Here is a 14,190-nt window from a genome sequence, read left to right as displayed (position 1 = left end):
TCGTCCTCGTCAAAGACATTTTGGCGCTTTCGGCGCTGATCCGTCCACAGCAGTGGAGTCGAGTGACACCCTGACATGGCCTCTTCCATGGCTGGACATGCTCGATGGAGCAATGTCCCTGGCTCGTCTTCTGTGGACCCTTGGACGCTACGCTGATCAGGGGGTTGCTATGTTCTATAGGGCGTTTGCGGTGCCTGTCCTGCAATAGCACATTGGCGATTGACATGTTTCGCAACCAGGTAGTCTTACGCGTTCAGTTACCTCATATACTATTAGAGGTAGCATTTTCTTTCCTTCGTGCCCGAGTGATCGTCCCTTTTGTCCATTTTATTGCCATTTGACTTTTTGCTTTGCCTTGCCTTGCATCGCTTGTTTGTCCATCCACTGCGACACCAACAACCCTTCGAACAAGTCCCTCCTTACGCTTGTCTCGAACATTGTTTATTGTCTCAGTTTCTTCACCACCTTCGCTTTGTTGGAACAAGACTCAATTCATCCCTTGCATTGAGTCTCTTCGATGGTTTCGCACTCATCGTAAACTGAGCTTTCTCTTTCGTACTCAAGACACTCGCTCGACTTGACACAATAGCGTCACATCCCAATCGTTTTACACCAGAATAATCTCACACCTAGAAATAGGTGTCGTAGGATCAACACACAGTCACTACATCACAATGGGCGCAATAATACCTACCAGTATTGCGCTTAACCGGGTGCTGGCCCTCGGCTTGACGCTGGTCGTCATTCTGGGTATCGTCATCAACCAGCTACAGCTCAGCGACGACCCTTACCGTTGCAAGGCATTGCTTAATGATGGCAACTGGCTAGATACACCCGCAGAAAATGGAAGCAGGGCGCCTTTCACCAACTGGCAGCCATCAGGATGCATGCTTCACAAGTACAAGAAGGAGGAGATTGAGCAGTGCATGGAGGGACGACACATGCTGTTTGTCGGTGACTCTACAACTCGACAGGTCTTTTACGGCATGGCCCGTCTGGTAAGTTCATGACAACAACAGGGCATCAAATTGCTTTGCGCGACAGCATAAAGTACTGTGTAACAGGACCATGGCGGCTAACTCGATTGCAGCTCGACGCAGAAAAGGCACAGACAGTCCGAGCCAAGAGCCAGAAGCACGAGAGTCACGACGAAGAATTCGGCGGCATCCGACTAAAGTCAATCTGGGATCCTTATGGCAACGAGAGCGACATCGTCCGAGACGAACTTTCCCTCTACCACCAAGAGAAGCTTGACCGCGTCCCCGTCGAAGAGCAAAAGGGCCCTGCTGTCGCCTTTGTCGGCATGGGAGTCTGGTTCGCCGCCCGCTTCGAGAAGGAAGAGTCTCTTCCCAAGTTCGAGTCCGCCTTTGCCAACATCTCCGAGCTGGTTTCCCACAAGGACTTTGCACCTTTCGGCAACGGACCAATTGATCCCCGCGATGGATTCGGCAACGAAATGTTCTTTGCTCCCGTCGCCCCTCCATTCTACGACATGCTTCCCGAATACCGCAAGACTGGCATCGCTTCGCAGCCTGGTGAGGTTGAAGCCATTGATGAGTTCCTCCAGACCCAGGAACAGGAATCTGGTATCCCCATGCTTTGGTCTTACCCCGCTTTGTCGTACGAGCAGAAGGATGCCATCGTCGACCACGAGAATGGCTTCCATGTCACCGACGAGGTTGCTGAGATGAAGGCCCAGATCCTTCTCAACCTTCGATGCAACGCTAAGCTCGACATGCAAAACTCTTACCCATACGACCGCACCTGCTGCACTAACTATGGCCAGAAGTCATTTGTCCAGATCATCCTTGTCGCCCTCGGCATGCTGTACGTTGGTGGTGCCGCCATCACCGAGATCATCGCCCTCCGATCCGGCGAAGCCCCCAAGTGGTCTTTCTTCAACCTCGACGTCGCTACCTTTGTCACCGGCCTTCTCGCCTGCTACTGGGCCGACCGAACCCAGTCTTTCGCCAAGGGCTCCAAGCAGTACAGCATGTTCGACTTTAACCTTATGGCTGCTCTCTGCTTCATTGTCGGCTTTGCTCTCATGACAAAGTCCAAGCCTCCTCCTCCCCGACCTGGTGCCCAGGCTGCTGCTGCTGCCGCCCCCGCCGCTCCTGCTACCCTTGACGATGCGAAGCCTTTGTCGCGCGACCAGACTGATGAGTGGAAGGGTTGGATGCAGGCTCTCATCCTCGTCTATCACTGGACCGGTGCCTCCAGAGACCTCAACATCTATGTCGGCATCCGTCTCTTGGTCGCTGCTTATCTCTTCCAAACCGGTTTCGGCCATGGTGTTTTCTTCAGCTCCAAGAAGGACTTCTCATTCAAGCGCGTCGCTGCTGTTCTTCTGCGTCTTAACCTGCTTAGTGTCGCCCTGCCTTTCTTCATGAACACTGATTACATGTTCTACTACTTCGCTCCCCTCGTCAGCTTCTGGTTCCTCATCATCTACTCCCTCTTCGCCATCTGCCCCAAGTACAACGATAACACCTGGGCCCTCATGGGTAAGATTGCCATCTCTGCTGCCATCTGCCCTGGTGCTATGCTGTGGACGCCTGTCCTTCAATGGGTCTTTGACGCCCTGAACATCGTCTTCCGAATTGAGTGGGATCTCCACGAGTGGCAGTTTCGTCTTGGCCTTGATGGTCTCATCGTCTATGTCGGTATCATCATGGGTGTCGCTTCCGTCCGAACCAAGCTCTACAACAAGATCCTCACCCAGTCCTACGGCTTGGCTGGTATCGCCGGTATCCTCTCCATTCCTCTGTATTGGTGGGTCGCCGTCAGCAAGGCCGAGAAGAAGCAGGATTACACTGCCCTGCACCCCATCTTCTCCTTCATTCCCATCATGGGCTTCATCGCTGCGCGCAACATGTTCCCCGCCGCTCGTACATGGTACTCTCGATCATTCGCCTGGATCGGTCGCTGCTCTCTCGAGACCTTCACCCTTCAATTCCACATCCTCCTTGCCGCCGATACCAAGGGTCTCCTGCTTCTCGACATCTTCAAGGGTGATGGCAGCCTTCTCTGCGACCGCTGGAGGTCCCTCATCATCATCGCCCCCGTTTTCCTGTGGATCAGCTCCCGTGTCGCCGATGCTACAGGTGGCATGGTCAAGCTGCTGACTATCGACTGGGCTTCTGAGGAGTCGGACGAGTACGACGTTGAGGCCAAGGGTGATGCTGAGCCTCTGATGGGCGCTAGCGTGCTTTCGCCTTTCACCCGCCACATGCCTTCCAAGTCATCGTGGGCCAACAACCTCAAGCTCCGCATGCTTGGTCTCCTTGTCCTCCTCTGGGCAATGAACTTGGTAAGTTGCTCATCAATTTTCGTATTCAATTACTAACATCAATCAGTTCTACTAGATTCATTCACCGCATGGTATCCATCGGCATTAAAACGAGGCGTTTGGAGTAGCGATTTTGCATAAACAGGCCAGACAGTCAGCTAGGTTCTGGCGACGAGGCATCATTCATTACCACACAAGAGTGTTGGCATTTCTTTCATTGTTTCATGGGCACATTGACCCAATCTGTATATCACGACACCATACACATTCTCATGGCTTAGCAAAAAGCCCTATATGACATGACATAGATTTTATATCGTAATGATAGATATTAAAAATGATTGATCAATACTAGTACCGTTTACGACCCATTGTGACAAGGTTGTCAATCTTGTGCTTTGACCTCTGATTCACCGTCGAGTCTCACGTTTCATGTTTCATTTGCGACGCATAAAACAGGGCGACGTCCCGTGCGACGACGGCGCAGATAGCGTATGTGCGAGAAATGTCGGAGCTTTGTTGCGCATGTATTATTAGATGTTTCATCTAGCAAGCAAACTTGGGCCAGATGATCTCATCAGGATGAGGCTGAAGCTCTGACAAGCATTCGACACTTAATCCGTGCAGTCTTTCGATCCTAGCCGAAGCGCCTTGTTTGTCTCCGGTTATTCAGCCAGCGCTGCTCTGAGCTTGATGCCAGGATTGAATGGTAATTGTTACAGATGTTTCTTATGGAAGCATACGGGTAGGGTAGACAGGCAAGGTGTGAGATGGGAGACTTGGTGGCAGGTCTGTTATTGATGCTGTATTAATTGATGGCGTGGCTCATTAATTAGTCAATCCTTCTTCTACAGACCAGTTTCCAGAAATTGAATGAGGTCCTCCGTCTGATCACTCTGTAGGTCATTAATCTTCTCTCCATTCTTGTACATTTGGAAAGAGGCAGGCTTTGAGACTCCAAGCTCCTCCGCTAGACCCTTGAGATCATCGATGTCGATCTTGAGAAATCGAAAGTCCTTGAACTTGTCAAGCTCGTTTGCACTGTCATTGATCAGTAAATAAGGACAAAGGTCGAAGGAATCGGATACAAGAGCTTACTGGGCAAATGTGGGAGCAATGTTCTTTGACTCAGCGGCATGAGTAGAGTAGAAATCGACAACCACGACAGAGTAGTTCTTAAGCGCGTCTTGGAACTCGTCCTTACTGTTTTCTCGTTAGATAACCATGGTGGTCGCCCGGTCTGTCACGAGGAAACTTACGTTCGGATGTTGTGCACCATCTTGTCTGAATCAGGGAATGATGTGTCGGCGTTTCTGTCGGTACCGAGTTAGTCAGAAGTTGATGTGCAGCATGCTCCGTTCTTGTACATACGATGTTTTTGCGAAGATTAGTAGTCTTTGTTTATTATGTTGAAAGTACAAGTTCGGGTTCAGAGTTGTTGTTTCGATAGAGAAGGGAGTTTTATGGTGACGTTGTCGATTACCTACTGTTGAGCTGTCTCTGGCTGACATCATCATGCCGTCATGGCTATAGCACTGAATCTCGACAAACACAAACTCTCTCCGCATTTGCGCAACGCCAAAGCCACTGAATGATGATAGCCCGGCACTAGGTCTCCGTTGTCTCAAGGCTTAAACTAAAGCCATGCACACAAGCCTGTAGAATATAACAAGCACGAAGCGGCCCGCAGTTAGCTCTCTTCCACTTAGCTACAGATAATCATCTTTACTAAATTCAGATGAGGCGACTAGAATAAACCACGTCGCTCTCTGAGCTTATGAGAAGACCCTGATTGGTGTGCAAGCTTCAGAAGCTGTGTTTTGTTTGTGAAAACTCTATTCAAACCTCTTGTTTGCTTTGGTGCCTTCTGTTTCGTGGATGAAGCTCAAAGAGCCCGCAATTTGATATATCCCTTTGTTATAAGCACTACTCAATTTTGATCAGTACTAGTTATACGCTATATTTGTTTGGGAGGATGATTCACGGCTGAGGCTGAGATGATAAGCGGTTGCATACTCAAGTAGTACGCCCCCAAGTTGTTTGTGAATCGCTAATGAGATCTTCGCTGAAACCCGGCTGCTGTGACTGTTTGACTGCTTATCGGTGAGATGAGTTGGCTTTACAGGATATGATACACTGCCATCCAAGCTGCCAATCCTATGCACAGTAACACAACAGTCAATCGCCTTGGCCGAAAGGCATGTTGAAGCCAATTATATTAACATGTCGCTGCATTAGCGACAGAGATCGCTCGATTACTTCAACCTCCATTAGATTGCCTTTGATTTCAACACCAAAAACACCAACATGAAAGCTGAGTAATCAACCCAAGACCTTGTTCAATCGCAACACGTCAATTAGTTCCGTTGATCCGCTCGCCTCATTGATACGAAGGTGGGGATGCACTCTTACCCCCGCTCGGTATATAAAGCTGGTTACCCCTCCCTTCAGCTACCGATGGTGTTGCTCAACATTACAGTACACACTCGAATCTTACTTCTATCTTACCTCTAACCGTCAAAATGGCTCAAGTCCTCGTTGTCTACCCTTCGGGTCCTTCGTTTGACATGGACTACTACCTAAAGACACACATGCCTCTTGTCGCATCGTGAGTCGCAACCAAGCCGTCAAATGTCTAACCTGGCACAATCACTAAGAAACTCTGTAGCAAGTGGGGTCCTTTGGGTCTCAAGAGCTACAAGATCCTGAACTTCCAGGAGGGTGCTCCCTATCAAGTTCAGGCCACTCTCGAGTGGGAGGGCGTCGAGGTCTTTGACAAGGCTGCCGCAAACGAGGTTGCCAAGGAGATCTTTGGGGATATCAAGAACTTTTACAACGGAGAGCCAATGCTTCTCAAGGGCCCTGTTGTTGCTCACGAAAGCGTTTCGTCTTCGTAAGGATATACACTAGTTATGTGGTGGAATTAATACGTCGAATCTGACCTGCGATAGTCACGCAAAACTTTGAGACTTGTCTGGTGACTTTGGTTATCTGCATGAATGCGGCGGGCATCTCTGTGTTGGTCTGCGTGGATACAAGAGCTACCTGTCTGTTTTTGTAACGTAAATCTGTAGTAAAAGTAATCGTAGATCTACTTGACTGTTCACAAAAGCTCGTATCGTATATCCAACATGGAGTTGTGCTTGTTGACGCATGCGGCCATTCGGTGTCAGCAGCACCATTGTACAACTTGGACCATTCTTCTGAGACAGCAAATCCCTCAATGAGAGCTGATCATATCGTGATTGTGCCAATCTCACACGTCCCACTAGATGGTAAAGTGATACGACATATCAAAGATACTTGGACAGCGGCCCGATACGGCTGCAAAGAGTATCGTGTTTAAAGGGCCTGGACTTTGACACGACAGAAGAAAAGCTGAGACCATGATATGATGTAAATGAGGAGACTTGATCGTTATCACTTCTTATCGTCTCTTATCGGGCCGTTGACAGTCTGAATCTAAACCATATGCGGTAAAGTAGGCCTTGTCACCAAGCCGATTGCGTCAATTTGTGTGACGCAACCTGGTTTGTGGATAACAAAACGACTTTCATCTTCCAACCTGGCAGTTTTGACATCAAACATATCACACAGCAAAAATGTCTTCAACTACGAAAGCTCCAGAGCTCGAGCTCTCCCAATTCCTCAAGACTGTGCTCCCGCAAGACGACAGATCTTCACTGCGGGAGTCAGTCATTCCACAACTACTTGACGCTGTTTCCGCCATTGGCGACGAACTCAGAAGATCATATGATGTCTCCATCGTGGGCACCGAAAATGCCTTTGGAGATGAGCAGCTAAACGTCGATGTTCTGGCGGAAAACATTATTCGTGATAGATGCGCCAAGTCACCTGCCATTAAAACTGCCAGCAGTGAGGAGGATCCTGTTGAGAAGCCTGCTCGTGAGGGAGAGACGGTGCAACCCATTAGTGACGACGAACAGTACACTATAGGGTTCGACCCTCTCGATGGTAGCTCCATTATTGGCCCGAACTGGTCTGTCGGCAGCATCATCGGAATATGGGACGGAGTCACTGCCATTGAGCAGCCCACAGAGAAGCAAATCGCATCTATCCTGGGAGTCTTTGGCCCAAGAACTCTCGCAATCGTTGCCTTACGAGTTCCTAGTTCGGACCCCGTGTGCTTCGAAGTCAGCCTCAACAACTCCCACATGTTCACAGTGGCCCGTCCCGAGCTTCGCTTTGCCGAACCTCCCTTTAAAACACGTTACTTCGCCCCCGCCAATCTGCGCGCTGCCGCTGAGAACGACAAGTACATGAGCCTGGTAACCAAGTTCATCAACGACAAGTATACGCTACGATACTCTGGTGGTCTTATCCCTGATGTTTACCACGCCCTCGTCAAAGGTCACGGCGTATACGTCTCGCCTGTGACGTCCGTGAGCAAGGCTAAGCTGCGAAAGTATTACGAGCTGTTGCCTGTGGCGCTAGTTATTGAGTGTGCTGGAGGTCAAGCTATCGACCCCGCGACTGGATCAAGAATATTCGATATCACTCTCAAGGGCTGTGACGACAGAGCTGGTCTAGTATGCGGCACTTCAGAGGAGGTTGAGGTTGTCAAGAAGGCTTTGTTGGATTAGGTAGAGTAGAACAAGACAAAAAGCGTATCATTTTAGCGCGCAACTAAGTACAAAATAAGGAATCATCACACACACTGCCCATACACTTCTGTGACTTGCAATCACTCAGGCCTTCTCACCTGCAAGATGTGGGAAGTTCGGACATGCCACCTTCAGACCGTTTGGACCATCCAACAACGGCTGCCAAATTGCATGGTAAGCACTAGTCCTGTCCATCAGAACTTCTGCTTCCAGCGCATCCGGGAAAACATCAGCCAATGACTTCTTCCTGGCCACAGCCTCAATCTCCTGGAGAAGGCTCTCATCATCAAGTTGTTCTGGCTTAGGAAACGACATCTGAACGCCAATCATCTTATCCTCTGGCCGATGCAACAGCCAGAATGACCCAGCTCCTCTCTTCTCAGCTGCATCTTTCAGGACAGGATACAGCTGTTTCAGAATACCTCCCACGCCTACATGGTGGTAAGTCCAGCGCTGCCAGCGACCGATGTGATGCTCTTCAACGTCTGTGAAGTTGTGGGCACCGATGACCTTCCAGGTCCAGGAATCGACTGATTTAAACAAAGGCTGCTTCCAATACGTGGTTGGCGGCTCACCGACTTTGAACTCGTTCGTAGTCCAATCTTCAAATGCCTTTGCATTCTCCGAGGTATCAAAGAGGTAGGCTCCTCCGGTGAGCATGTTGCCATTGATCGGATGGTATTTGGTAGGCAAGTACTTGATATACATGCCTTCGCGCAGTCCCATGACCCCAGAGCCGGCGTACTGGCTGTGCCAGATATCCTGAAGTCCAACACGCTCGGTTATCAGGATCTCAGCAGTGAAGGCTGCCTCGACTTCAATCTTGCCAGCCTCGTATGTGTGAAGTTGGACTTGGTTACGTTAGTTGATAGATCAAATGAGGGGTAAATGCAGACTCACCCATTGTGACTTTTGTTCTCAAATACAAGTCTTGCTTCGCTGCTTGACCTTTGTTCACAGATGAGAGAAATAGGATTCCAGTCTTTCTAGTTCTTATGTCAATCCACTGATGCTGGAGGGAGGTCCACTTGCCAGATCACCATGACGTGGTGCTGCTTATAAGAATGAGGAGAAATCGTTCAGCTGATGGCTCTTACATAAGACGCCAATAAGCACTGAACAGTATTGGCCTCCGTTTATTCACGGCGATTTATATGTCTGAATAAGCTGAGATTAAACTGACGTTAATCCACATGTTAGCTCAATTGCTTAGACATCTGTAAACGCAAGGCTGTGTCTGAACCTGTCCACCATATCACAGACCCAGCTAGTAAATCAAAACGACTGTAGATGAGGATGAGCGGGACAGCAATTAGGGCAATAGTTATTTAGGGAAGGCTCTGACTGTCTAAGCGAGGTTACTCTCCTGTATTTGCACCTGGATATCAGGCTGTCGGATCCGTTGCCCTTTCAATGTTGTTCCCGCGCGAGATCTCATTGAACCAAATAGCATGTTACTGGTGCTGACTGTGACTACAACTACTATCAACCAAAAAAGAAATTAAAGTCTGAATATAACCAAGCTTCCAGCCCTTCTCATCACCTTATCTCGTTCCATGACCAGCGTTCTAGACTTGCTTCGCAACAACAACTCGATTTGTCGCTGGCTAACAGAATCGAAGAGCTTTAAAGGCGGATAAGACTAATTGGTAAAACTTTGAAAAAGGAACTCGGCAACAGCATTAGCTCCAGCGTTGTTAGGGTGCCAGGTAATGCCTCCTGCACCGTCTGGAACCTGCGCTCCATTGATCCATGGCTCGCTGGTGCCAACGTAATGCTCCTCACTGTGCTGGCGCATAGGAATCAGGCGCACATCGTGCTGCTCGTTGTCCGCGGCAGCCTTCCACTCATCCACCGCACGAACAGTGTAGTCGACAACTCGGTTGTAAAGATTGTCGTTTGCCTCCTTCTCGTCAGGTTGCATTGGGCAGTCGTCGCTTGGGCATGCGGTATCGGCGCCAAGGGCTCTAATGTATGTTACGCAGAAGACGGTCAGATCACCAGATGTATGCTCGATAACAGAATCCAGAACATCTTTGTAGCGCTGCTTCCATTCATCCTCGGAGATGGAGTTTTGGCACGCGCTGTTGCTGGGGTCGTTCAGACACGTCGCATACGAGAGATCGTTGCCGCCGGAGACAATGTATGCAATCCTTGGGTTGGACCCATCAAGCTCCGGAGCTTGCTTTTCCACAATGTCTGGCAGAACGCTACCACTGACTGCGTGGTTGGTGAAGGACCACTCTCCTCCATCGTTGTCCGCGAGCTTTTGTCGCAAAAGGTCGCCAATCCGCTGGTCAAGACCGGGTCCTTCAGCGTATGAAGAACCCAAGCCGACAATCAACTGGGCGCTTGCGCCTACAGCAAAAAAAGGCATAAAAGTCTTAAAGAACATGATGAGAACTGTTGATGTAAGTGCCCAGGTAGTGACTGGAGAATATTCAAAGTCTGTGAAAACTTATAGAGTGGTTGACGAAGCAAGTAAATCAAAATTTGTACAGCTTTATTCGAACCTGCTTCGATTCCCTTGTATACCTACATAAATATGCTGACATAATAGGTATGTGGGATTTCAGGAGTCTCGAGCAATTAATCCTCTTCGTAGGATTCGAGCCTGCTGACGAGTAAGCTGACGAGTAAGCTGAAAATTATGCCGACAAGGATCATAACAGATTTGCTAAGTGGGCATCTATATTAGTAGATAAAATGCAAGTTAAACGCAGTGTCACTGGTCTGATAGACGTATAGCGTATACCTATATCTAAACATGATCTTCAGGTTCTCAAGCCTTTCCCGTAAGATATGCAGAAGACCACGGGGATGCAAGGAATATAACTATGCACGACAGAAGAGAAATATAACTACAGATACAATAGGTCTTGCAGGCGCTGTTCGTATTGCTGCGCTCGCTCAAGGCTGAAGTAGAGGAGCTAAAAAAGAAAATACGCCATAGCCCCAGCGGTACCAGCAGCGTATTAGCCAAGCCCTAAAGGTCAGCCGCGCTTACATTTTTGCATCCTTCACGCTCCTACTGCTACATAACAGTCTATAAGTAGAAACAATAAGATATCTGAAACTGGAGGGAGAAACCCCATAAAGCTGAGATTCTTGCGCACAATGAAAGAAATTGACCGGATCCCTTATTTTCTACTAGCTTTGGTCGTAAGTACTTATTGCTCTTCTATTAGCATCTGATATACCTAACTTCGCATCACAGGACCTATTAGTCTATTAACTGAAGGCTCCTAAATCGTAAAGCACAACTTGGGCAAGGGAAGTAAAATTACGTTGCGTAAAGCGATTACTATTAAAAACGTCACCTATTGCTGTTTATGATTAGTTCATAATTCAAGGGTCAGGCGTAAAGACAGTGTCTGTACCCAGTATATATTTGATCATTATTCATAGTCTTGAACACGACTTACTTGGGACATCGTCACCAGTCGTCAACAGCGGAGACCATGTCAGCCAAGCCATTGTCTTGATCTCCTCCTGTGTAAGCATTGGAGTCATAATGCTTCAAAAGTGTAATTCAAGATGGAAACCTTATTATCAGGTATTGATCTCCATCTCAAATACATTAAAACATTATCATCTCAGCCATGCCACTGAGGATGTCTATGCTGTCCGCGAGGTTGTGACTAAATCCATTACGACTTCTTGTGCGGAACCCTCAACGGTCAAGCAGGTGGTTATATCAGCCCTGCCATCGCCCAATCTTTCATTTAGCAGGCCACGGTGAGCCGGATCCTAAAAGTCCCTGGCAGAGTCGTCTCTTTCTGTCAGATTGGCGGGTAAAGTTTCAGAAACGGGAGGACCGGGACCTGGTGCCAATGTTATGTACGCTATTGGTATATTGCAAAGTTCCTTCCGATGAGATCATTCAGCTTCAAATCGGCATGGTTTATGCTTGTTAGTCAAGACATACCAACCAGGCTGTTTCCCCGAATATTATGTGTAAGCCTCCTTATGGGGTTACCCAACCAATCTATTGTCGAAGATCATCAGTAGCACTGCCGCTTCCACAAGGACATCTGGTATTGCCTAATGAAATTCCTTTTGACTTGGCGTAGAGATATATCTTAAACCAGCTGATGATCAACAAGGTTCCCTATACGATGTGAGTCGGATCGTCATTATGCGAATTTAAGAAATAGCGGGGGGTTCAGATTTAATATGCCTGGAAGGAGAAAGGTTAAGGCAGAATCTATGTGGAGACGGCATCACTGTTTCTGACAAGGTGATGTAAGGCTTCCATGGATCAACAAAAGTTCCAATAACTATTCTGTGTACTCAAAGCACTACTGCCTTTAACTTAAAGTTCCCATATTCAATGCAACAAGAATCCGCGTCACTATCATTACCATCGGTCAGGGACCAAGACTGTTTCACAGTGGTCCTTTAATGGGGATTAATAAAGGCAGCCCAAGTTCAGCAGAAGTTCCATGTGTTTTCCAAATGTTCCGCTAGCAGCAATACAAGTATCACGGCAGTTGCCTTGTTATCAATAGAAATGTAAACGGCAGCTGTTATACAGTGTATCTATCAAGTGATCAGCTAATTAAGTGAGTTACGTTTGTGGTCAACTATCGCAGATTTGCTCCGTATAATTGGCCGGATCTGGCTTCATCTTTCGGGCCGTGCAGATCACATAGTCCTATGAATCCCAATCCCATGTATTCAATTTACAAGTGTCGACATACATCAGCTTACCTGCCAAGACATAGCTTATGGAAACGCAAAATGCATCTGTTGTTAGAAAGTGAAAGGACTTTCGCATGAAGATGGTAAAGTAATGAATAGAGATCTATCTAACAACGAAAAGTATAAGAACTCCTGCTATCCTCGCCTTGACTTATGTTTTTTATTCACCATCACGATCAACATTCTCATCACAGTATTCAAATCTCAGCTTCACTATCACCACCAACTTCAATTCCTATTCCACCTTCACTATGCTTTCCAAGACATTCTTCATGACTCTTCTTGCGCTTGGCGCTTCCGCCGCACCCATTGAGGGTGAAGTGCAGAAGGATAATATCGGCAAGCGCTGCGACTGGAACGACCTGCACGGCCAAATTTCATGGTGAGAGAATTAGAGCCCCTGGATATCTAACCATGTTAGCTAACAATACTCTTCTTAAGCGGATATTTCAGCGTTGTCATGTCGTTCGATGATATCACCATCAGGGGCGATGGATGGACCCAGAAGTACAACATCGATTGCAGCAGAGAGTGGTCGTCCCTCAGAGGCCAGCTACCTTGGACTGTCGAGTTCCACCCGGGCAATGCCTGCGCCGGAACGAACTATGACAACATGTGGATCAAGTACGCCGATACCACTTTGGACATCCCCAGCGACACTCGCTGTGGTGCTGTCGGTCCAAACAACTCCCTTCGCAGGTGCATCATCGCCGATAAGAAATAAGGTTCTGGCGCAATTGGCCCAGGTCATCCCGGATACCAGCGTCATGGTAACGAATATTTGACTGAGAGGATGTTGTGGTTATAGGCATATCGCCTGGTTGCTTGCTTGCTTGTCGCTCCTTACCGCCTGTTTTAGTACGCTGTTATCTTTTTACTTGTCACTCATTTAGTATAAAGATATTTCTACATAACAATATAGTATCCAACTTACTATTACTCTTACCTCTGTTCTACCATAGTCCTTATTCTTTGTCTAGTATTGTAAGCATTACAGCATACCTATGTTTATTATATCCCGCTCCAGCACATGACTTATGCAGTATAACTTATTATCTGTATATGTAGGGGGGGGAAGTGTTATACTACTGTCTTGGACTTTAGAAATGGCCCCCAAAATCATCAGTAGGCAGGTGGTAGTACAGGTGGAGTTCGGTTTTGTATGTAACCATGGGTTGTGCCTTAGCTACGGGGTTGCGAAAAACAGCTGAAGGATCTACAGAGGACCGGACTTACTCGTTGGTCACTCCTCCCGTCGGATCAACGAGTAGGCAGCAGATCGGCAAATTTTATTGGAAGACCTTCTGCTATTTTTCGCATTTTCAGAGGCTCAGCTAGTATTGCCAAGTCCTACGTTGTCAGTTACCTAAACTAAACTTGTTCTCGTCCAATCGGAACTCTCAATACCTCCCGTGTCTATCATCTTGTGAGATTGGGCTGTGCCGTGTGAGACATGCATGTCTTCATCAAGTATCCATCGCATGACAAAAGGGCATACGTTGCGTTCGTTGGACCGATGATTGTGGCGGGCAGTATCAGCGAGGGTAATTTGAGATATTTTGTGTGCAT

General features: G+C 47.9%; 7 protein-coding genes across 7 annotated transcripts; 4 read left to right on the top strand and 3 right to left on the bottom strand.

Moving 5' to 3' along the window:
• Positions 1 to 674: 674 nt before the first annotated feature.
• On the top strand, positions 675 to 3,349 carry FGSG_03124 (uncharacterized protein; the record flags this gene model as incomplete). The annotated part of the gene is made up of 2 exons (XM_011324343.1): positions 675 to 998; positions 1,091 to 3,349. 2 exons carry the CDS (start codon positions 675 to 677, stop codon positions 3,347 to 3,349), a joined length of 2,583 nt encoding a protein of 860 aa, XP_011322645.1.
• Positions 3,350 to 4,070: 721 nt separating this feature from the next.
• Positions 4,071 to 4,703, bottom strand: FGSG_03125 (uncharacterized protein). The gene is made up of 4 exons (XM_011324342.1): positions 4,664 to 4,703; positions 4,552 to 4,605; positions 4,391 to 4,495; positions 4,071 to 4,333 (listed from the first exon to the last, which is right to left on the bottom strand). Exons 2-4 carry the CDS (start codon positions 4,569 to 4,571, stop codon positions 4,141 to 4,143), a joined length of 318 nt encoding a protein of 105 aa, XP_011322644.1. The 5' UTR covers positions 4,572 to 4,605; positions 4,664 to 4,703; the 3' UTR covers positions 4,071 to 4,140.
• A 1,074-nt stretch (positions 4,704 to 5,777) lies between these two features.
• FGSG_03126 (uncharacterized protein) lies at positions 5,778 to 6,399 on the top strand. Its single transcript, XM_011324341.1, has 2 exons — positions 5,778 to 5,900; positions 5,961 to 6,399. The coding sequence occupies exons 1-2, from the start codon at positions 5,815 to 5,817 to the stop codon at positions 6,187 to 6,189; spliced, it is 315 nt and encodes a 104-aa protein (XP_011322643.1). The 5' UTR covers positions 5,778 to 5,814; the 3' UTR covers positions 6,190 to 6,399.
• A 495-nt stretch (positions 6,400 to 6,894) lies between these two features.
• FGSG_03127 (uncharacterized protein) lies at positions 6,895 to 7,896 on the top strand (the record flags this gene model as incomplete). Its single annotated transcript, XM_011324340.1, has 1 exon — positions 6,895 to 7,896. One exon carries the CDS (start codon positions 6,895 to 6,897, stop codon positions 7,894 to 7,896), a length of 1,002 nt encoding a protein of 333 aa, XP_011322642.1.
• FGSG_03128 (uncharacterized protein) lies at positions 7,018 to 8,853 on the bottom strand. Its single transcript, XM_011324339.1, has 2 exons — positions 8,818 to 8,853; positions 7,018 to 8,768 (listed from the first exon to the last, which is right to left on the bottom strand). The coding sequence occupies exons 1-2, from the start codon at positions 8,819 to 8,821 to the stop codon at positions 8,002 to 8,004; spliced, it is 771 nt and encodes a 256-aa protein (XP_011322641.1). The 5' UTR covers positions 8,822 to 8,853; the 3' UTR covers positions 7,018 to 8,001.
• Positions 8,854 to 9,559: 706 nt separating this feature from the next.
• Positions 9,560 to 10,472, bottom strand: FGSG_03129 (uncharacterized protein; the record flags this gene model as incomplete). Its single annotated transcript, XM_011324338.1, has 2 exons — positions 9,560 to 10,320; positions 10,457 to 10,472. The coding sequence occupies 2 exons, from the start codon at positions 10,470 to 10,472 to the stop codon at positions 9,560 to 9,562; spliced, it is 777 nt and encodes a 258-aa protein (XP_011322640.1).
• A 2,400-nt stretch (positions 10,473 to 12,872) lies between these two features.
• Positions 12,873 to 13,345, top strand: FGSG_03130 (uncharacterized protein; the record flags this gene model as incomplete). Its single annotated transcript, XM_011324337.1, has 2 exons — positions 12,873 to 13,003; positions 13,063 to 13,345. 2 exons carry the CDS (start codon positions 12,873 to 12,875, stop codon positions 13,343 to 13,345), a joined length of 414 nt encoding a protein of 137 aa, XP_011322639.1.
• Positions 13,346 to 14,190: the final 845 nt, after the last annotated feature.

This window comes from Fusarium graminearum, chromosome 2, assembly GCF_000240135.3.
Source record: "Fusarium graminearum PH-1 chromosome 2, whole genome shotgun sequence".
Classification (NCBI taxonomy): domain Eukaryota; kingdom Fungi; phylum Ascomycota; class Sordariomycetes; order Hypocreales; family Nectriaceae; genus Fusarium; species Fusarium graminearum.
This window is presented reverse-complemented; position numbering and strand designations above follow the sequence as displayed.